The sequence below is a fragment of the Sus scrofa genome, chromosome 1, assembly GCF_054392235.1.
Source record: "Sus scrofa isolate SSC_HxYL_T2T_F1_AM1 chromosome 1, Sscrofa_HxYL_maternal_Yorkshire_Landrace_v2.0, whole genome shotgun sequence".
Taxonomy (NCBI): domain Eukaryota; kingdom Metazoa; phylum Chordata; class Mammalia; order Artiodactyla; family Suidae; genus Sus; species Sus scrofa.
Window position 1 is genome coordinate 282,296,637 of NC_139383.1, and position 19,840 is coordinate 282,316,476.

Consider the following 19,840-nt stretch of genomic DNA (forward strand, 5'->3'; position numbering starts at 1 on the left):
ACCCTGGGGATGCACGGGGAAGATGCGGGAAGCTGGCAGAGATGAGAAAGTCAAGGCACTGAGGCCAGGTGGACCCTGAGGATGCTAAAGTCTCCCAGAATCCAGGGCGGCTCCGTGAGCCACGTGACAGCCCTCCCACGATTGGCTGACAGTGAAGCATAGTTGAGAAGATGGCGACTCAGCGAGAACCTCATCCGAGTAGGTCTGTACACACAGTGGCATACAGTGTGCAGGAGGGCAGTGAGGAGCAAGGGGAGTGAGGCCCCTTCCTCCCGCCTGCACAAAGACAGGCGATGTGGGATGGGGATACTCTGGGTGGTGTGCGGAAGCCGGCTCCCCTCAGCAACAACAGGGGAGGAGAGACAGGGTTGCATTTCCAGAAGCAGTGAGCAAGCTCCGGACAATAGCTTGTCCTGTGACCGGTCTCTGGGCCCAGGGCCTAACGAATCGGAGGGAGCGGACTAGAGTTTGGGCGCTCCCTTGAGTTAAGGGAACCGAGGAGGGCCTAACGCAGGGTAAAGATGGCGGAGCAGGGAAGCCAGGCTTTGAACGGCGGGGCAAGCCCGGGCCAGGCCCGTCGGCGGCGTCGCGCGTCTCCAAGGCGACGCCACGCGTGGCCCGGAAATGGGCGGAGTTTCTGGCGGGGCGGGGTATCTCTGTGACGCCAGGGGTTGGGCCTAAATGGCGAAACCCGAGAGGCTCCCGGGGGGGTTTGAACTGGCCAATGGGCGAGCTGCCGACCGGGTGTCGGAAAAGGAGGCGGAAGCGGGGAGGAGTCGCCGCGGGAGCTGGTCTGCATCCGCCGCGGCGTCTCCATGGCACGACCCTGGCCTCCGACTTCAACGACTTCATAAGGAGGCGTTTCTGGGCGCAGCCGTGTCGCTCCTGGTGAGAGGTCGCCGGCAGGCGGGACCCAGGGAGGGATGGCCCCCGCCGAGGTCGCCGGGTCCCGCTGCCTCCCCCGGGTCGCCCCCTCCTGCACCCACCGGCGCGCTCGTCCCGCTCCCGTCAGAATCTGGCCTCCCTGCCCCGCCCACCGGCGCGGGCCTTCTCCTCCTCCCGCTAACGGGCGGGCCGGCCGCCTCTCTCCTCACCTGGCCACTGGCAGAGCTCTGCTCCCTCCTCTGCTGCCCTGCGGCAGTGCTTCGCCCCTCTCTCTATGGGCAGAAACTGGTCCCCTTCTGCCCGCTGGTGGGTGATCGTCCCTTCTCACCGCCGACGGAGACTGGCCCCGCGCCCTCCTGCCCGGCAGTGGGCGTCGCCCCGTCCGCTTCGCCCCCCGCCCCCGAGGGCCTCGGCCGGGCGGTTATATGCCAGCTCCTTGTAGGCAGCTCTGTCCCCCGGGACCGCCTCTGGGCCGCCCGACCCGGCTGGGTGGGTTCACCGGTCCGGCGGGCCTCCTGGGGAAGCGGGGGTCTCACACCGGGTCTTTGCACGATCGAGCGTCTAACCTGCTCTAACTCGGATCTAAGCCCAGCCGGCCACTGCTGCGGCCGGGAGGATTTTCCCTCCGCCGACGGGTTACCCACTCGCTGCCTAGCCTCCCAGTCCCCAAGCAGCCTCTCCTCTTCCCTCCTTTAAATAGTATTGGTCCTCTGGGGTATCTATTTTGCTGGGAACGCCCCTTCTCCTAGGAAACTGTTGCCCAGGCCCCACCCCGAATATCCCTCCGGCTCTCCGTGCGGGTTCTGGCCGTTTGGGAACCACTTGGGGCCTTGTGGTTCTCTCCTGTCCACCTCTCACGCCAGCCAGCATTTCAGGTTTTCCTCCTGGTGGCCACTCACCTTTCCTCCCGTCTGGGACCTTGGTGTGGTCCTTTCTCTCCTAGTTCCTTCCCCCCTCACTCCCTGGGGAGGGGACCTCCGACCACCCCGCACACCCGCCACCCCACAGGTCGCTCAGCCTCTCCTATCTCCCCCACTTTGGCAGGACAGTTGCTGTGCGACTTGGACAGTAGAGGAGCGCCTCCCAAGTTTTCATCCACCTGCCACCCCCAAAGCTTCCACCCTTCTCCCCTCAGAGAGGACGTTTGATGCTGGGCCCCTGAGATTCTCATTGACAAGCCCCTCTGGGTCCCCCTGAGCAGAGCCTGCTGACCCAATTGCCCACCTTTGCGGCTTTGATGCCTAGCCATGTCTGCCTCATCCTCAGGCGGCTCCCCCAGGTACTGCCAGTGTGGGGGGGCGTGTCTGCCATAGGGCAGGGAAAAGTGGACAGGAGCTCCGAGGCTGGGCTCACTGGAGGCTTTTCTTTTCAGCTTCCCTGTTCTGTGTACTGAAAGCCTGGATCAAAACATTTAAAAATGATTTTTAAGAGGAAGGAGGAAAACGCAGGCACATAATCCCAGCTCTGCCTCCCCTGGCCCTCCCTCCCCAGGTGCCCCAGTTCCTGATGGCAAATAGGATTGCCATGGTTGTCTTTGGAATACTAGGCTCAGTGTGAATAAGAACAGTGATGTAGGAGTTGGATGCAGCAGTTAGCCAATAGTTGATGGGATCCATGTAGGTTGATGGAGAGCCTGCTGAGAGTGAGAGCTTGCCCAAATCTGTTGGCTTTAAGTGAACATTCTAAACCAGGAGGGGAAAAAAAAAACCTGTCTGCTCAGATTTGGTATTCCTTGGCTAAATGATTAGTAGGGCTCAAAAAAATTTTTTTAATCAAGGTGCTATATACATATAGCCCAATGTATGCTGAAGTTCTTAAGAATTCTTATGCTGCATTATTTGTTCCAAAATAACGGAGAGCGAGGGTAAAGTCATATTTTGGGGCTGTCATCAGGCAGTGAGTGGGATGGATCAAATCTGCTTTCCAGGTCCCTTCCCATTCTGGAATTCCTGGGTACACTGCTGCCAAATTTTGGAGATTAGACTTTTGCTCTATTTGCAAATTTGGTGATGGGGCTGTTTACATGTAAGCAAGATGAATTACACGTGGTATTACAAAATTCCAGAAAGACCAGAAATAACCCTGCTTCTTAGGTGCTTAAAGGGTAGCTAGTAGAATACTTTGGGAAATAGCCATTTTTCATCATCTTTGTTGAATATTTGACTTCGTTTTATGAATTCTGAGTCACAGAGACTTTGTTCCTGAGCCTATGGTTCTGCCTTTACATGTCAGTGATTCACAGAGCATTGCTCCAGGCACTGTCCTGGGCACTCTCACCCTTGGCCAGGCTCATGTGTTGACTCTCAGCCACATGCTGCCTGCTTTTTTGTGTCCTGAGAGACAGGATGACAGCTGGGCTTTTCAGCTAAAGGTCACAATATGTGTGATGCGAGGGCAGGTTAAAAGGCTAGCCCTGCAAATGCCCCCCACCCCCATTTTCCATCCCCCTGCCGGGCACACCATGAGCGTTTGGTGCTCGCGTAAAGGGAGCCAGGTGATTCCAGACTGGTTCTCCTAGCCGTGAACTCGTTTAGCCACCACATGTGATATATAACTTCAGGAGATCTAAGAAATAGAAGAGCCCTAGTTTTCTGCTTATAATCTGGTTCTTGTGCCTGGGTACAGGTTTCCATCGTGTGGTAAGAACGGAGTAACGAGTCTCACGCAGAAAAAGGTCTTGAGGACACCTTGTGGCGCACCCAGTGTGACCGTGACGGTAGGTGCAGCACCCTCCCGCCCGCGGCTCTGCCAGCAACCTCTTCTGCTGGCCCCACAGGGGCTGGACGCTGGGCTCCGTGCCTCCACGCATTTCCTGCTGATGAACTGGGTTTGGGTTTTGCCTGTGGTAAGGCTGCCGGGTGTAAGGAGGTTGTCTGAACCCAATTCTTCCAGACAGATTTCAGAACATCTTAAAACAGATTTTCAAAAAAAAAAAAGTCAAGGAAAGAATGGGGATTGATAGGGCTGGGGGGGTGGGGCACGTGTTCTGCCCTGCTGATGTATTGTCTTCAGAATCCGCACAACCTTCTCATCTCGGCCTTTCCTCCGGCTTTCTGTCTTCCTCGTCTTTTAACCTGCCTGCTGCCTGCTGGCTTTGCACCCTAACTGGTTGGTGTGTTTCCTGTGCTCGCGCGCATGCCCAGTTCAGATGCGGGTGTAAAGGGCCCCCGGCCCTGCAGCTGCGCTGTGCTGAGTCGCAGGAGGGGGTGTGCGTGCCAGCAGGTTTGCCAAGAGATTCATCTCCAAGGACCCAGGGCCGGGGTCTGGGCTCTTCTGTGGAACCTGCGGGTCTTGCAGACCCTTCTCTTGAGCAGCCCGGCATCTCCCCGGTGGTCTTTGGCTGGCATCTCTGCAGGAGCTCGCTGAAGGGCACTCCCGCCTTGCTTCCTGCCTGCATGCCGCTTGTACTGGTCGCTGTCCCGCTCGCTTGGTGGCTAGGCTTTCCGTGGCCCCGAGAGGCCGTGAGCTCTGTTTTTTATGCCCAGTTTACTCGTCCACAGATCAACCTTTTTTGAGTTGTCCTCCCCCGCCTGCCAGAAGCGAACCATGAAGGACCGCTCTTCAACACCCCCCTTACATGTTCACGTGGATGAGAACACCCCTGTCCACGTCCACATAAAAAAACTCCCGAAAGCCTCCGCGACCAGCAGCCAGGTAGGAGCACGCCCGCGGGGCCAGGCGAAGGCTCTGGAGCAGGGTGACCCCCTCCCAGCCCCGCCGCCTCGCGCCTCTCACTCCAGAGACTCGACAGACAAACGCACTGGCTTTCAGAGGGCAGTGGCCTGGTTGGAAGGTAGGCAGGACTGGCACCCCGAAACGGCCGCAGTAGCCTTAGTCAGAAGAGGCTCCCCTGCAGAGTTGCAAGCGGATGCCACCAGAGGGACGCCACGGGCAGCTGTGTGGGGACGTGACCCTGGGTTTGTCCCTTTCCACAGAAATCTCATAAGCGCGGAATGAAAGGGGACACCGTGAATGTGCGGCGGAGTGTCCGGGTGAAAACCAAGGTACCTTGGATGCCCCCTGGAAAATCATCCGCCCGGCATGTGGGATGCAAGTGGGAGGTAGGCTCATTCTTGTTCAGGCTTTTCTTCTCGGACTGGTCAGGCTCTAGCAGGCCTTGCACTCAGTGTGGTTCAGGGTCGGCTGTAGCTCTCAGGCATCCCAGTAGGTCCCGCAGACTGAGCGCCTTGCTAAACCCTGAAGGGGCAAGAATCTTCTCGAGTCCTTAGGGCACCACGATGCAGCAGCTCCCGCTCTCCCAGTGGGCAGAGAGGGAAGCCAAGGCTCAGAGAGGTGGAGTCTCACAGAGAAAGGAGCAGAGCTAGAGTTAGGACTCGGGAGCGTCTCCTTCTAGAAGCTGTGCTCGTAGCCTCTCTGATCTATGTGCGAGGAGCTACATACGCATCTTCTCCCGTGAATCTGTGATAGTGTCCGAAGCCTAACTGTAAAATACACACCAGAACGGATACATCCAGGAAGGCATCGCCTCTTTTGCAGTTGCCCCCCATAAGAGACGATGTACCTTAAAACCACTGGAATGGCTGCCTTTAGTGTTAGTTGTCAAGGTGTCGAGAGAACTGTTGTCTTTTGATTAAACTGTATCTCAGCACTTTTTGCTTGCCCATCCGTCCATCACGCAGTAATTCACACATTTCTTGAGATAACTGCTGTGCCCTGGGGTTATAGCTGCAGACTGGCTGCCGTGCCCCCCTTGTGCCTCCATTTTAGCCGCTTGCCATGAAAAAACTCAATGATAAGACAAGGCCTTATCTTGGGGGTTCCCATTGTGGTTCAGCGGAAACGAACCCGACTGGGATCCATGAGGATGTGGGTTTGATCCCTGGCCTCCTTCAGTGGGTTAAGGATCTGGCATTGCTGTGGCTGTGGTGTAGGCCAGCAGCTGCAGCTTGGACTCAATCCCCAACCTGGGAACTTCCATAGGCCACCAGTGTGGCCCTAAAAAGACCGAAAAAAAAAAAAAAAAAAAAGAAAGAAAAAAAAATAGTAATTAAAAAAAGAGAGAAGGCCTTATCTCATTATCGTGGCAGGTAAAGGGCTTGAGACTACAGTTGGCCCCCGCATCCTCAGGTTCTGCATCTGTGGATTCAACCAGATTGAACCCCCCCCCCCCAAATTTCCAGAAAGTTCCAAAGAGCAAAACTTGCATTTACTGCATGCAGGCAATGAGCGCCTTGCTAAACCCATTTACATCATATTAGGTATTACAAGTAATCTAGAGATGATTTTAAGTATAGGGGAGGCTGTGTGTAGGTTATACAAATACTGTACCATTTTATACACAAGGAACTTTAGCATCCTTGGATTTGGTGTCTTTGAGGGTCCTGGATACTGAGGGACAACTGTACCTTCAGATGACGATGCTTAATCTGGTTGAAAAGATTCATCTTTCTCTGATAACGTATTGCTTTAAAAATTAGAAATAATAGGAATTCCTCTGAAGTAATTACTCTTCATGCTCTTGACCCCCCGAGAGAAACAGGAGTATACATGTTCTAGGGAACAAAGGAGAAGGGTTTTGACATATCTCTCCATATAAAGTATAGGGAAGATTGGAATTAAAATGCTCTCTTGGAGTTCCCCTCGTGGTGCAGCAGAAACAAATCCGACTAGGAACCATGAGGTTTCGAGTTCGATCCCTGGCCTTGCCCAGTGGGTTAAGGATCCGGCGTTGCCATGAGCTGTGGTGTAGGTTGCAGACACAGCTCATATCTAGCGTTGCTGTGGTTGTGGTGTAGGCCAGCGGCTACAGCGCGCATTAGACCCCTAGCCTGGGAACTTCCATATGCCGAGGGTACAGCCCTAAAAAGCAAAACAAAAAAACCCTAAACAAACAAACAAAAATGGTTTCTTTAAAAAAAAAAAAAAGTTTCCTGATAGCTCAGTGGGTGAAGGGTATGGCGTTGTCGCTGCTGTGGCTCTGGTTCCAGCTGTTGGTGTGGGTTCGATCCCTGGCCTGGGAACTTCCACATACTACAAAGAAAAAAAAATTAGAAAAAAGGTGCTTCTCAGTTTTTTTGCTCTGTGTTCCTCGCTAATAATCAGTAAAATGTAAATTAGAAACAACTGTATTTTAGAAAAAACAAGCTATTATTTTTATTGAATGGAAAAAAGGTGAAAGGATTACAAATACCTTGTGTTGACAAGCATATGGGGGGGGTTATCAGTGAATCTTTTTAGACAGTTTTATTTATTTATTTTGCCGCTTTAGGGCCGCACCTGCGGCATATGGAGTTTCCGAGGCTAGGGGTCTAATCAGAGCTACAGCTGCCAGCCTACACCCCAGCCACCACAAAGCAGAATCCAAGCACGTCTGCATCTGCAACGTACACTATAGCTCACGGCAACACTGGATTGCTGACCCACTGAGTGAGGTCAGGGATCGAACCTGTCTCCTCATGGCTCTTAGGTTTGTTCCACTGAGCCACGAAGGGAACTCTCTTTTTAGACAGTTTCGAGTGGATCTTGAAGCCAGTTCAACCACTCTGGAGGCAGTTTGGCAGCATGTGTCTCTAAACATGGAGTCTATAGTTTTACACTTGGGAATTGATCCTAAAAAACTCACAGAAGAGTATAGGCATCTGTGCAAAAGGATGTTTGCTAAAGAAAGCACCATTTGCAATAGAGAAAAACAAGAAGCACCGGAAAAGTCTGTCAGGAGAGCGTGGGTTAAATTATGATGCACTGATGCAATGGAATCCTGTGCAACCCCTACAAGGTTCTGGTAGCTCTTTCTCCATGATAATGAAGCATGGCGTGGGCCAGCATGGAGAGTTTGGCCCTATTCGTGCAGAAAAGGGCATTTGGGGAGTTCCCGTTGTGGTGCAGCAGAAACGAATCCAACTAGGAACCATGAGGTTTCGGGTTCGATCCCTGGCCTCGCTCAGTGGGTTAAGGATCTGGCGTTGCCGTGAGCTGTGGTGTAGGTCGCAGACACGGCTCGGATATGGCGTTGCTGTGGCTGTGGCGTAGGCCAGCAGCTACAGCTCCGGTTAGACCCCTAGCCTGGGAACCTCCATATACTGAGGGTGTGGGGTGCGGCCCAAAAAAAAAGGGGGGGGGGCATTTGGGTGCCCATGTGCATGTGGGTATGTTTGTATGTGCAAGCATTTTCTGGGTGGAAATACAAGACATGGTAAGCAGTGATTACCTGTGGGTGTGGGAGGCTTTAATGCTTCATCTTTCCACGGTCTGCCTGAATTTCTCCATAGCAAACATACTGTATTTTATAATTGAAAATGAGTTTTTGTTTTTGTCTTTTTAATGAAAGGAGTTAATAGTTTTCGAAGTGTACATCAAAGTCATGCCGCTGTGCTAGGGCCTGTGGTCCCTTCCGGAAAGTTCAGTGCCCCTTCCGGTCGCAGGGCCCCGGAATTGTTGAAATGGAGGGGCCCAGGGATGTGACTTGCCATCTCCCAGGCAGTAGCTGTCTTTCGGGCTGTCCGCCTGGGCCAGCCCCTGTTCACTTTTCAGCGGTCCTTCATGTTCCCAGGAGGTCGCAGCCTGACCTTTCTGTTAGAGACGAGAGAGAAAGTGTCATAGGAGGTGGAAGCTGGAAACAGACCCCAGAAGCTGCTATGTGCTTGCAGGCATTCTTGTGTGATTTCTCAAACCCCTTCGATACATAAGTTATCTTTGGGAGAAAGCAGGTTTGGGTTTTTCCTCTCCCCTATTGTTAAATAAGTCATCTCTTTTGATGACAGACAGTTGAAAATACAGAAAAAGAGTAATTCTACCATGCTAATCTGGCTGCTATTGAGTTTTCAAACCTTTTTGTTGGACAGTGCAGGATAGCACACAAATCAGAAGTGTGCTACTTGGAGTTCCCTTGTGGCACAGCAGGTAAGGAGCTGGCGTGGTCACTGCAGTGGCTCAGGTTGCTGCTGTGGCGCAGATTCGATCCCTGACCCAGGAAACTCCATACGCCGAGGGTGCAGCAAAAAAAAAAAAAAAAAAAAAAAAAAATGAAGTGTGTTCTTTTTACAAACTGAATATACCTGTTATTACCCAGCTCAAGAAACAGCATCACCAGCTTCCCCAGAAGCTCCTCTCTGGTCCTGTTCTGTTCCTACCACCCCTGAGGATAACTACTCTCCTGAAACTAATTTTTGGTATATTATCACTTTTTATATGCAGAGGTTCTTTTTTGTTTGTTTGTTTCAGGACCGCACTTGAGGCATATGGAGGTTCCCAGGCTAGAGGTCGAATCACAGTTGTAGCTGCTGGCCACAGCCACAGCCACAGCCACAGCAACACCAGATCTGAGCCATAACCTCGACCTACACCACAGCCACGTCAACGCCAGATCCTTAACCCACTGAGCGAGGCCAGGGATTGAACCTACATCCTCATGGATACTAGTTGGGTTCATGAACTGCTGAATCACAGTGGGAACTCCTGCACATTATTTTTCAAAGCATCCCATTGTGTGTACATTTATCTATATCCTAGCCTTGAATTTAAATGTAGATTCATATCCTTATTCTTTTTTTTTTCACATTCTTAGTTTTTCTTGGTCGAGAGTTCCCATCGTGGCTCAGTGGTTAACGCATCCGACCAGGAACCGTGAGGTTGCGGGTTCGATCCCTGGCCTCGCTCAGTGGGTTAAGGATCCGGCGTTGCCGGGAGCTGTGGTGTAGCTCGCAGATGCAGCTCCAATCCCGAGTTGCTGTGGCTGTGGCGTAGGCTGGCAGCTGTAGCTCTGATGTGACTCCTAGCCTGGGAACCTCCATATGCCGCAGGTGCGGCCCTAAAAGGACAAAAGCCAAAAAAAAAAACACAAAACCCTATTTATGTGACATAACTGTCACCCCTTTCTTGAACCCTTCCTTTTTGTTTCTGATAATCATCATCTCTCCCTGGAAATTGGCACCTCGGCTTAAAAGGGGCAAAGCACAGTGTAAATAATGAGAAATAGCTGTTACTTAATGCACCGAAATATGCTTACAGAATGAGAGAGTCAAGTTTAATACATCAAAACCCATGGGAACACTGGCCCCTAGAATCTCTTTTTGAAGTCTTACACGTAAAGTATTATACAGCTTCACATAAACTTCTGAGGGGCACCTGCATCTTAAAAATATTTTTTATGCTGATGCATTTCAGTAAATATTTTCTAGACATATTATTCTAACCCTAAATTATTTAGTATGCATTTCTTAGTTTAATTTTTTTATGGCTGCACCCATGGCTTATGGAAGTTCCTGGGCTAGGGGTCAAAACCGTGCCTTTGCAGCAACCTGAGCCTCTGCAGTCAGATTCCCAACCCACTGCACCAGAGTTTTTTTAAGGGCCACACCCTCGGCATATGGAGATTTCCAGGATCCGAGCCCTGTCTGCCACCTATACCGCAGCTCTTGGCAATGCCAGATCCTTAATCCACCGATCAAGGCCAGGGATCAAACCTGCAACCTCATGTTCCTGGTCGGATTTGTCTCTGCTGCGCCATGATGGGAACTCCTGTATACATTTCTAATAACATTTTTTTCCATAACCAAAATAACAATTATTCCTGAAAACGTCATTTCTTTTTTTTTGTTGGTTTTTTTTTTTTTCTTTTGTTTTTTGTTTTTTGTCTTTTTTTAGGGCCTCACTCTTGGCACATGGAGGTTCCTAGGCTAGGGGTTGAATTAGAGCTATAGCTGCTGGCCTACACCACAGCCACAGCCACGCTAAGATCCAAGCCGTGTCTATGACCTACACCACAGCTCACAGCAACACCGGATCCTTAACCCACTGAGCAAGGCCAGGGATTGAACCCTCATCCTCGTGGATGCTAGTTGGGTTCGTTAAGCCCTGAGGCACGACGGGAACTCCATAAACTTCATTTCTTAATATCTTATGATATCTGGTGGGTATTCAGACTTGCCCACTTGTCCTTAAAATAGCTTTTATGGAAGATGTTCTGTACCTTTGCAACTATCCCTTATCCTATGTTCATATTCATTGATTCCCATGTCTACCCTGGGAATCTGAAAATATCTCCTGCCCCCAGGTGTTGCCAACGTTGGGAGTTAAGAGTTTTTGCCAATTGGTTATAGCCTTCATTTTGAACTTGACATTGTAACACAGGCTTTTTATTTCCGTGTTAGCAGATCTTCAAAAACGTCATTTAAGCAAGGGTAGGTCATGAGGGACTGTTCCACCCAGAAGGTCAGTGTGTTCCTCTCCTGGGCTCCCTGCCGTTGCCCCTTTGTGGTTGGAGCTCTTGCTCCCTCCAGTGGACAGCCAGGTGTGGTGCAGTCCTGCCTTCTGAGTTCCTGTGTCTCTCCCTCCTCTACGGCAGAATCCACCTCACTGCCTGGAGATCACGCCACCGTCTTCAGAGAAGCTGGTCTCCGTGATGCGGTTAAGTGACCTCTCCACAGAAGATGAGGACTCGGGTCACTGTAAAATGAACCGTTATGATAAGAAGATTGACAGTCTAATGAACGCGGTTGGTTGTCTCAAGTCTGAGGTGAGGGAGGTGGGGGGGGCTGGGGCAGCTAGCATCCCAGGGGTGGGTGGGACTGCCCAGGTGGCTTGCTGGTGGCCACTCGTTCCAGCTGCCTCTGTGCTTCGGACGCCCCCTGGGGAGGTGGTCGGTGGCGGGGCGGGGGGCGGGGGCAACCTGGGATCCCTCCCCATCTGGCACTCAGCCCGGGCCCGGCCCTGACCTTGACTCGTGCTCTGGATGGATGGATGGCCTGGCTTGATTTTTGTAAGAGGAAATGAAGCTGTTGGTATTATTGTCCCTCTTTTGGAGATGAAGTGATTGGGACCCTGGGGCCTCTATTTCCCATTTTATGTGAAAGTTTTTAAAAAGGAAACAAAGCAAAGGCCCCAACGAGGTGACAGAAGTTCGTCCTCAGCTGCTGGGCTGTGTCTTTGGGTGGGTGGTGGCGGTGGCACTGGAAATCACCCAGAAGTCCCAAGTCCAAGGTCCCCAGCTAGGAGTTTGGTGGAGCTGCTGTGAAATTCAGGTCATGGTCTGTGTCATTAATCCTGTCGCGTTCCCGGGGTCCACAGACCCTCCTGGAGAACCTGGGACTGGCTGCCTGGCAACAGGCCCCCTTTCGCTATAGCCCGTGGGGCAGGGGCCATTTTGTGACATCTCTCCTCCCGTGGGGTGCCAGCTGAACCATGGTTTCTACCCCGGCCCTGTCCCCAACCAGAAAGTCACTTGGGGAGTTCCCGTCGTGGCTCCGTGGTTAACGAATCCAACTAGGAACCATGAGGTTGTGGGTTCGATCCCTGGCCTCGCTCAGTGTGTTAAGGATCTGGCATTGCCGTGAGCTGTGGTGTAGGTCGCAGACGTGGCTCGGATCTGGTGTTCCTGTATGGCTCTGGTGTAGGCTGGTGGCTGCAGCTCCTATTAGACCCCTAGCCTGGAAACTTCCATATGCCGTGGGTGCAGCCCTAGAAAAGACAAAAAAAAAAAAAAAAAAGAAAGTCACTTAGGCTCCCTGCACGCCATTTCCTCGGTGATGCAGAAATGAGAGGCCTCGTGTCTGCTCGGGGTCTCTGACGATTGACTGAGATTGTGCCCCCAACGACCTCAGGACCACGGAGGGCTCAATCACAGGTGTCCTGCCCTTGGTCCAAAGCCACGGGCCTGGGATGTGGTGGAGAGAAGCCGCCTCCCCTCAGCGGCCCCTGCCCGCGTGCCCCCCGCACAGGTCAAGATGCAGAAGGGAGAGCGCCAGATGGCCAAAAGGTTCCTGGAGGAACGCAAGGAGGAGCTGGAGGAGGTGGCCCACGAGCTGGCCGAGACCGAGCACGAGAACACGGTGCTGAGACACAACATCGAGCGCATCAAGGAGGAGAAGGACTTCACTGTGTAAGACGGCCCTGCGCCCGCCAGGGCACCTTCCCTCCGGCCAGGCTGCCCGGGCCCTGGGGTCGGTGCTCACGCTGCTCAGCAAAGTTGCTGATGCACTGGTGATTCCCCGTGAGGGCAGAGGACCCCGCGGGGTGCCATGGGAGAGAGCCTTTCTGGAGGAAAGGGAGTCCTGCAGGAGGCTTTGGGGCTGGGCACATGGATGTGAGGGATGAGAGGACCCTCTGCTGCCAAGGCCCCAAGCTGGGAGGAGTGTGCCACTGAGAAATGGCAAGCAGGCCAGAGCCGGGAGAGAGGGTGGGCTGCGGGCGAGGGGGCTGCAGGGGACAGAAGGGGGCTTTTAGCAGCCACTTTTTTGTCTGGTTTTTGTTTTAGGGCTGCACCAGCAGCATATGGAGGTTCCCAGGCTGGAGGTCAAATAGGCCAGCCTACACTGCAGCCACAGCACTGCCAGATCCGAGCTGCGTCTGCGACCTACACCACAGCTCATGGCAACACTGAATCCTTAACCCACTGAGCAAGGTCAGGGATCGAACGTGTGTCCTCAGGGATACTAGTCAGATTCCTTTCTGCTGAGCCACGACAGGAACTCCTTAGCGGCCCCATTGAGGAGGACGCTTGGGAGCCACAGAAGGGTTTTCGAAGCAGGAAGTCCGTGTGACCAGACTTGGCTCGGGTGGGGAGAGAGGGTGGTGATTTGGGGGCCATGGCAGTGGCCGGGGGCAGAGGTGACAGTAGTTTCTGTCTTAGAGGCAAGTTGGTGGCATGGTGTCACCTGATGTGGAGCCCTGCTCTGGTGCCTAAGTGTCCTTCCAGGGGCCGCCGGGGGCCAAAAGGGCCATCCCTGCCCCCTCCCCCACTGTCCCCCGGCCAGGAGATGAGCCTCGCAGGGCATTGTGAGGCGAGCCTCGGAGCTCCGGGCAGGCAGGGGCCTGGGAGGGCCCACACCGTCCTATTCTCTCTGGCCCCAGGCTTCAGAAGAAACACCTCCAGCAGGAGAAGGAGTGCCTCATGTCCAAGCTGGTGGAGGCGGAAATGGATGGGGCTGCCGCTGCCAAACAAGTCATGGCCCTGAAAGACACTATCGGGAAGCTCAAGACGGTAGGTGGCTGGGCCCGGCTGGGCCCCGCGAGGGTCTTGACGCAGTCATCATGCTTGCTTTGTGACATCTTCAGGCCAGGGCAGGGCCCACTTAACTCCTCGGCCCCCGCTCCCTACTCTCACTTCTGGGGCCTGACCCTGGAGGATGACCTCTGGTAGCGAGGGCCTCTGAGGAGCCGTCATCATGGGTCCCCTGGGATCACAGTGAGTCGCGGCATGCGACTGACTCCTGCAAGCATCAGCCACCAAGTGTCGTCGTCCAGGAAGCGCGCCTCCTCCAGGAAGCCCGCCCTTGCGGCCCTCAGCCACGCCGAGTCCTCCAGCCCTTTTCTCCTCGGGGCTCCTGCCCAGCCTTCCAGTCTGCCTCCGGGAAGCCTCCCTCTGCCCACCTCTTCCTGCCTTCTTCCCTCTTAAGCTCCCCCATGGGAACTCCCTGCACCAGCTCTTCCCTCCTGCCCCTGCGCCCGGCAAGGCTGCCTGCTGTCTTCCAGGAGAAACAGATGACCTGCACGGATATCAACACCCTGACGAGGCAGAAGGAACTTCTCCTGCAGAAGCTGAGCACGTTTGAGGAGACCAACCGCACCCTCCGAGACCTGCTGCGGGAACAGCACTGCAAAGAGGTGCGCGGCGGGCCCCGTCCTCTCTGCGCCCAGGCTCCTCTTGCTGCCTGACCTGAGGGGCCGTGGAAAGATCTGCCAAAGTCATTCACGTAAAATGCTGGTGGGTGGGGGTGGGCTTCGTAGTTGAAGTTGGACCTGGTGGCCCAGCAAGGACCTTGGAAGCCAGGAGGAGGGAAGCAGGGGGGAGGAAGGGTGGGCTTAACTCATGCCAGGGGTCAGGTGGCACAGCGAGGAAAGGACGAGACATCCTTGTGGGGACGTAGGGGCGCTGATGACACGTGGTGTGGTATCACTCTGATTCCTTAACAGATGGTCTCTGAAACGTCTCTTAGGTTAGCAAAGGATTCTGAAAAGACTGGCAGGATAAATAATTCCCCTCCCGTTTGGTTCCAACCATGGGGTTACCAAAAGTCTCCAAATAATAATGAAATGATGATGTTTTTTCTAGTTTAGTATCTTTTTTTTTTTAAAAAAGCAGCACTGTCAACTTCTCGTGTTTTTGTTTTTAATAAAAATTTTATTTTTTTAATTTGTTTTTTTGGGCCGTGCCTGCGGCATTGGGGAAGTTCCCAGGCTAGGGATCGAACCCAAGCCACAGCAGTGACAACACTGGATCCTTGACCGCTAGGCCATCAGGGACTTCCTCGTTTTTTACTTAGTATTTAAAATACATAGTGTACAGGAGTTCCGTTGTGGCTCAGCGGTCCGCAAACCCAACTAGCATCTATGAGGACATGGGTTCGATCCCTGGCCTCGCTCAGTGGGTTAAGGATCTGGTCTTGCCATGAGCTGGGCATAGGTCACAGACACAGCTCAAATCCCCTGGTGCTGTGGCTCTGGCGTAGGCTGGTGGCTACAGTTCTAATTGAGCCCCTAGCCTGGGAACCTCCATATGCCACAGGTGCGGCTCTGAAAGACAAAAAGTCCAACAAATTAAAAATAAAATAAAATAAAATACTAGCATATGTACCCCTCAGTTTTGCAAACAAAACCTTGTCCGCACAGTTAAATCCCTCTTATGACCCCTGTGGCAATAACCTCACGTCCCTCCCGTCACAAGAGAACTTCATCTGGAAACCGATTGTTCTTCATTTACCTAAGCATCTCTGAGCAATCGACGGCACTGTGCGTCGTGGGTTTTCAGACTTGACATAAGTGATACAGGGCCAGGTACATATACACGTTTTTTCTTCTGAGTTGGCTTTCTCACTCAGTGCTTTCACGAGAGCCATCCATTTCTATCCTGGAGGCCTAAAGTACTTCACTCTGACTGCTTTATTCTGCTTGATGACAACACCACAACTTAGTCACCCATTCGTCTGTTAATGGAGAGAACTTTCAGTTGTTTGCTCTTAAAACAGTGTTATGTTGTGCATTCATGTGCACTATTCTGAGGCGCTTGAGAGCTTCTAGAGTAGATTTCCGTGAATTTTATTAGGTATAGCTAAGTTATTCTCTTAAAAGAGTTGTATCTGTGTCCTTTCTAGCTCAGTGGTCTCGGGCTGGTGATTTTTATCTCTGTGGGCCTCGGTTTTCCCACCTTTAAAATGGAAGTGGTGTTTTTCACATGGGATTGTGAGAGAATAAGAGGTGATGCGTGGATGAGGGTTGTGCATACGGCCTGACACTGATGGGTGTGGTGCTGCTCTTGGTCCTGGGACGGGGGGAGGGGCTTCAGTAAGCCTCTTCCTATCAGTTTTTTTCCCTTTTTGCCTTCTTGGCCTCTACCATCCTGGAATCCCAGGGGGTGAAGGGTCAGCTAATTTATCTATGTATTCGTCTTAAGGTTTTTATTTTTTCTGCTATAGTTGATTGACATTGTTCTGTCAATTTCTGCTGTACAGCAGTGATCCCGTCATACACACACGTATATATGCATGCTTTTTTCTTTTTCTTTTTCTTTTTTTTTTGTCTTTTTGCCGTTTCTTGGGCCGCTCCCGCGGCATATGGAGGTTCCCAGGCTAGGGGTGTAATCGGAGCTGTAGCCACCGGCCTACACCAGAGCCACAGCAACACGGGATCTGAGCCGAATCTGTGACCTACACCACAGCTCACGGCAATGCCGGATCCTTAACCCGCTGAGCAAGGGCAGGCATTGAACCCGCAACCTCATAGTTCCTAGTCATATTTGTTAACCACTGTGCCACGACGGGAACTCCGCATTCTTTTTCTCACATTATCCTCCATCATGTTCTGTCACAGTGACGAGATATAGTTCCCTGTGCTACACACAGGATCTCACTGCTTATCCTCTCCAAATGCAAAGTTTGCATCTATTAACCCCAAACTCCCAGTCCATCCCACTCACTCTCCTCCCCCTTGATAACCACAGGTCTGTTCTCCAAGTCCATGAGTTTGTTTCTTTTCTGTAGATAGGTTCATTTGTGCCATATATTAGATTCAAGATACGTGATATCATATGGTGTTTGTCTTTCTCTGTCTGGCTTACTTCACTTAGTATGAGAATCTCTAGTTCCATCCATGTTGCTGCAAATGGCATTAGGTTTTTCTTTTTCACGGGTGAGTAGTATTCCATTGTGTATTTGTACCACTTTTTTTTTTTTTTTTTTTGCATTTTAGGGCCACACCCGTGGCATATGGAAGTTCCCAGGCTAGGGGGTCTAATGGGAGCTACAGCTGCTAGCCATAGCCACAGCCACAGCAACATGGGATCTGGGCCGTGTCTGCGACCTACGCTACAGCTCACGGTAACGCCAGATCCTTAACCCACTGACCAAGGCCAGGGATTGCACCCGCAACCTCATGGTTCCTAGTCGGATTTGTTTCCACTGAGCCATGATGGGAACTCCTGTACCACATCTTAATCCATTTATCTGTCAATGGACATTTAGGTTGTTTCCATGTCTTGGCTATTGTCAATAGTGCTGCAGTGATTATACGGGTGCATGGATCTTTTTCAATGAACGTTTTGTATGAATACAGGTCCAAGAGTGGGATTGCTGGGTCATATGGTATGTTCTAGATTTTTCTGAGGTACTTCCATACTGTTTTCCATAGTGAAAACTGTTGGGATTGTGGGATTGCTAGGTCATATGGTAGTTCCAGATTTAGTTTTCTGAGGTGCCTCCATACTATTGTCCACACTGTTTTCCATAGTCAGTCCTAGAGAGACACTTAGTTGTCCCGGGTCAGCTAATTTAACACCCCTCCACACAGCAGGTGTTCCGTCTTCTGCCCAGGCTCTCACCTCCTCCTGCCCAAGTGGCCTTCGGGGCCTCGCCTCCCCACCAGTGCTTACTGGGGAGCGCTCACTGTGGTGGGGCTTGCTGCTCTGGCTCTGGAATCCATTGGCCTAAGGCCCAGCTCTGCCATTTCTGTGCCTGGCTCCTTGGAGCGGGGCATTGATGAGACGGTGTGTTCATTTGTGGAGAGTCTCCCGGAGGCTCAGAGGCATGGCCTCTCAGGCTCTGGGTCGCTGGCCTGGGCTTTCATCCTGTGTTCTTTGCCTCCTCTTGTTGCCGGAGAAACCACAACGCTGTCTTCTTTCAGTCCCTTGGTCCCCAGGAAACTTTTTTCTTGGCTCGGGAAGGGGACGGAGCCGCTTTCTAGGGAGCTGTGTTAGGTACTTGGGAAGAAGAAGAGAGGCGGCTTAGAGAGACACAGCCCAGTGTGAAAGGGAGCAAGGTTGTGAGCAGGCAGTTCAGGGAAGAGGAAACTCAGATGGCAAATAAACATGAGCAATTAGAGAAATGCGAAGTGAAATGGCAGGGGTCATGCGGGCAAGACTGGCCACAAGCAGAGCTTGGCGTTCTCACATCCTGCTTATGGCGACGGGAGTCCATGCAGGCATTTGGCAGGGCGCTTCAGCTGCCACACATCACAAACTTACTGGCCCAGCCATTCTTGCTCCTATAACAATCCTAGAGGGACGTTGAGTTCGTTCCCAGCGACATCCATTGCTGCAGTGTGGGCAGTTGCAAAGCCTTAGAACCACCTTATTGCCCAGAAGTTAGGAGGAGAGGTTAAAAATGCGACGGCAGGAGTTCCCCTGTGGCGCAGCAGGTTAAAGGTCTGGCATTGTCACTCCTCCTTGGGTTCAGTCCCTGGCCTGGGAACTTTGGTATGCTGCAGATGCAGCCAAAAAAATTTCCAGTCGTAGCACAAAGATAGGATGTGATACCATTTTGGTAAAATCACGCATTATCACTGCAAGAGATCATTCTCTAGGTGTAGCTGTGTGTAAATGCGTAGAGAAAGGGTAGGCAGGACGGTCCCCAAGCTCATAACAGTGGGGTGGGCTTTGGGGGTGGACATGAGGAGAACTTGGGCTTTATCAATGTTCAGTTCATATTTTTAGTGAGAATATACTTTATTCTATAGTTGGAAATACAATTTTTAGAAAAGGAACAGGATCAGTAGGATGTAGACATCTCCATTTATTGCTTAGAGTTGGCTTTTCCTGCCTTCCCTTGAAGGATTCCGAAAGGCTGATGGAGCAACAAGGAGCCCTACTGAAACGGCTGGCGGAGGCGGACTCGGAGAAAGCGGTAACCCACAGCGCCCCCTGCCTGCTCCAGGGGGTATAGGCGATAGCGCAGGGGCGCTTTGTGGAGGCAGCGGAGCTGGAGCCCCACTCTGACTTTTCTTTGGGTCTTAGTTTCAGGATCTGTAAAATCTTTAGACAGAGAACCCCTGTCCCTCCGGCTCCACCGGGCTTGTCTAAGTTGATCACTTGAGAGCACCAGCTGGACACCAGCATGAGGGATGGTGACAGTGACGATGGATTTATAAATCATCAGAGTCTGTTACCTGAACTTCCCTGTTGGTATGGGGGTGCAGACTTGTTGACTCAACAATTCCGGTTCTACCAAGAAATCTCCCCCAAGGCAGCATGTTCCAGAGTCTGTTCTTTGGAACTCCAAGTCCCTGCAGGTGTTAGTGGGGGCAAGAAACAAAAGGGGAGATTGGTCCATGGCCACATAAGTTTGGGAAAGCACTGCCTAGCCGGAATGAAGAGTCCTGCCCGCTGCTTACGTACAAGACCTTTTGGAGGCTTTGCGGCATTAATGCCGTTTGAGTCTGCAAGAGAGAGGAAGACGATAGAGGCCACGGTTCCCAAGGTTTGGCCCTGGACGCTCGGTGCCTGGCCGGACATCGCTGTGGGGGACTCAGCAGTCGTGGCCATAATGACAAGACCTGCTTTCCCAGCTTGAGAGTCTTGTCAAATTATGATCTGGGAGTTCCCGTCGTGGCGCAGTGGTTAACGAATTTGACTAGGAACCATGAGGTCGCGGGTTCGGTCCCTGCCCTTGCTCAGTGGGTTAAGGATCCGGCGTTGCCGTGAGCTGTGGTGTAGGTTGCAGACGCGGCTCGGATCCCGCGTTGCTGTGGCTCTGGCGTAGGCCGGTGGCTACAGCTCCGATTCAACCCCTAG

The 19,840-nt window shown here is 52.3% G+C and overlaps 2 protein-coding genes across 52 annotated transcripts in view; both read left to right on the top strand.

Moving 5' to 3' along the window:
- The window catches only part of STXBP1 (syntaxin binding protein 1), a 775,650-nt gene that overhangs the window by 741,218 nt on the left and 14,592 nt on the right, over nucleotides 1–19,840 (top strand). The gene's annotated exons all lie outside the window — the stretch shown is intronic.
- ODF2 (outer dense fiber of sperm tails 2) overlaps nucleotides 159–19,840 on the top strand; it is a 36,673-nt gene continuing 16,991 nt past the window's right edge. For 3 of the 51 annotated variants that reach the window (XM_021097955.2, XM_084964913.1, XM_084965667.1), the window contains exons 1-9: nucleotides 159–202; nucleotides 1,930–2,164; nucleotides 3,511–3,601; nucleotides 4,821–4,946; nucleotides 11,189–11,359; nucleotides 12,561–12,721; nucleotides 13,693–13,822; nucleotides 14,314–14,445; nucleotides 18,882–18,953. In XM_021097955.2, the coding sequence (XP_020953614.2) occupies nucleotides 2,133–2,164; nucleotides 3,511–3,601; nucleotides 4,821–4,946; nucleotides 11,189–11,359; nucleotides 12,561–12,721; nucleotides 13,693–13,822; nucleotides 14,314–14,445; nucleotides 18,882–18,953 (915 nt within the window). In that variant the 5' untranslated portion in view covers nucleotides 159–202; nucleotides 1,930–2,132. 51 annotated transcript variants of the gene reach the window in all.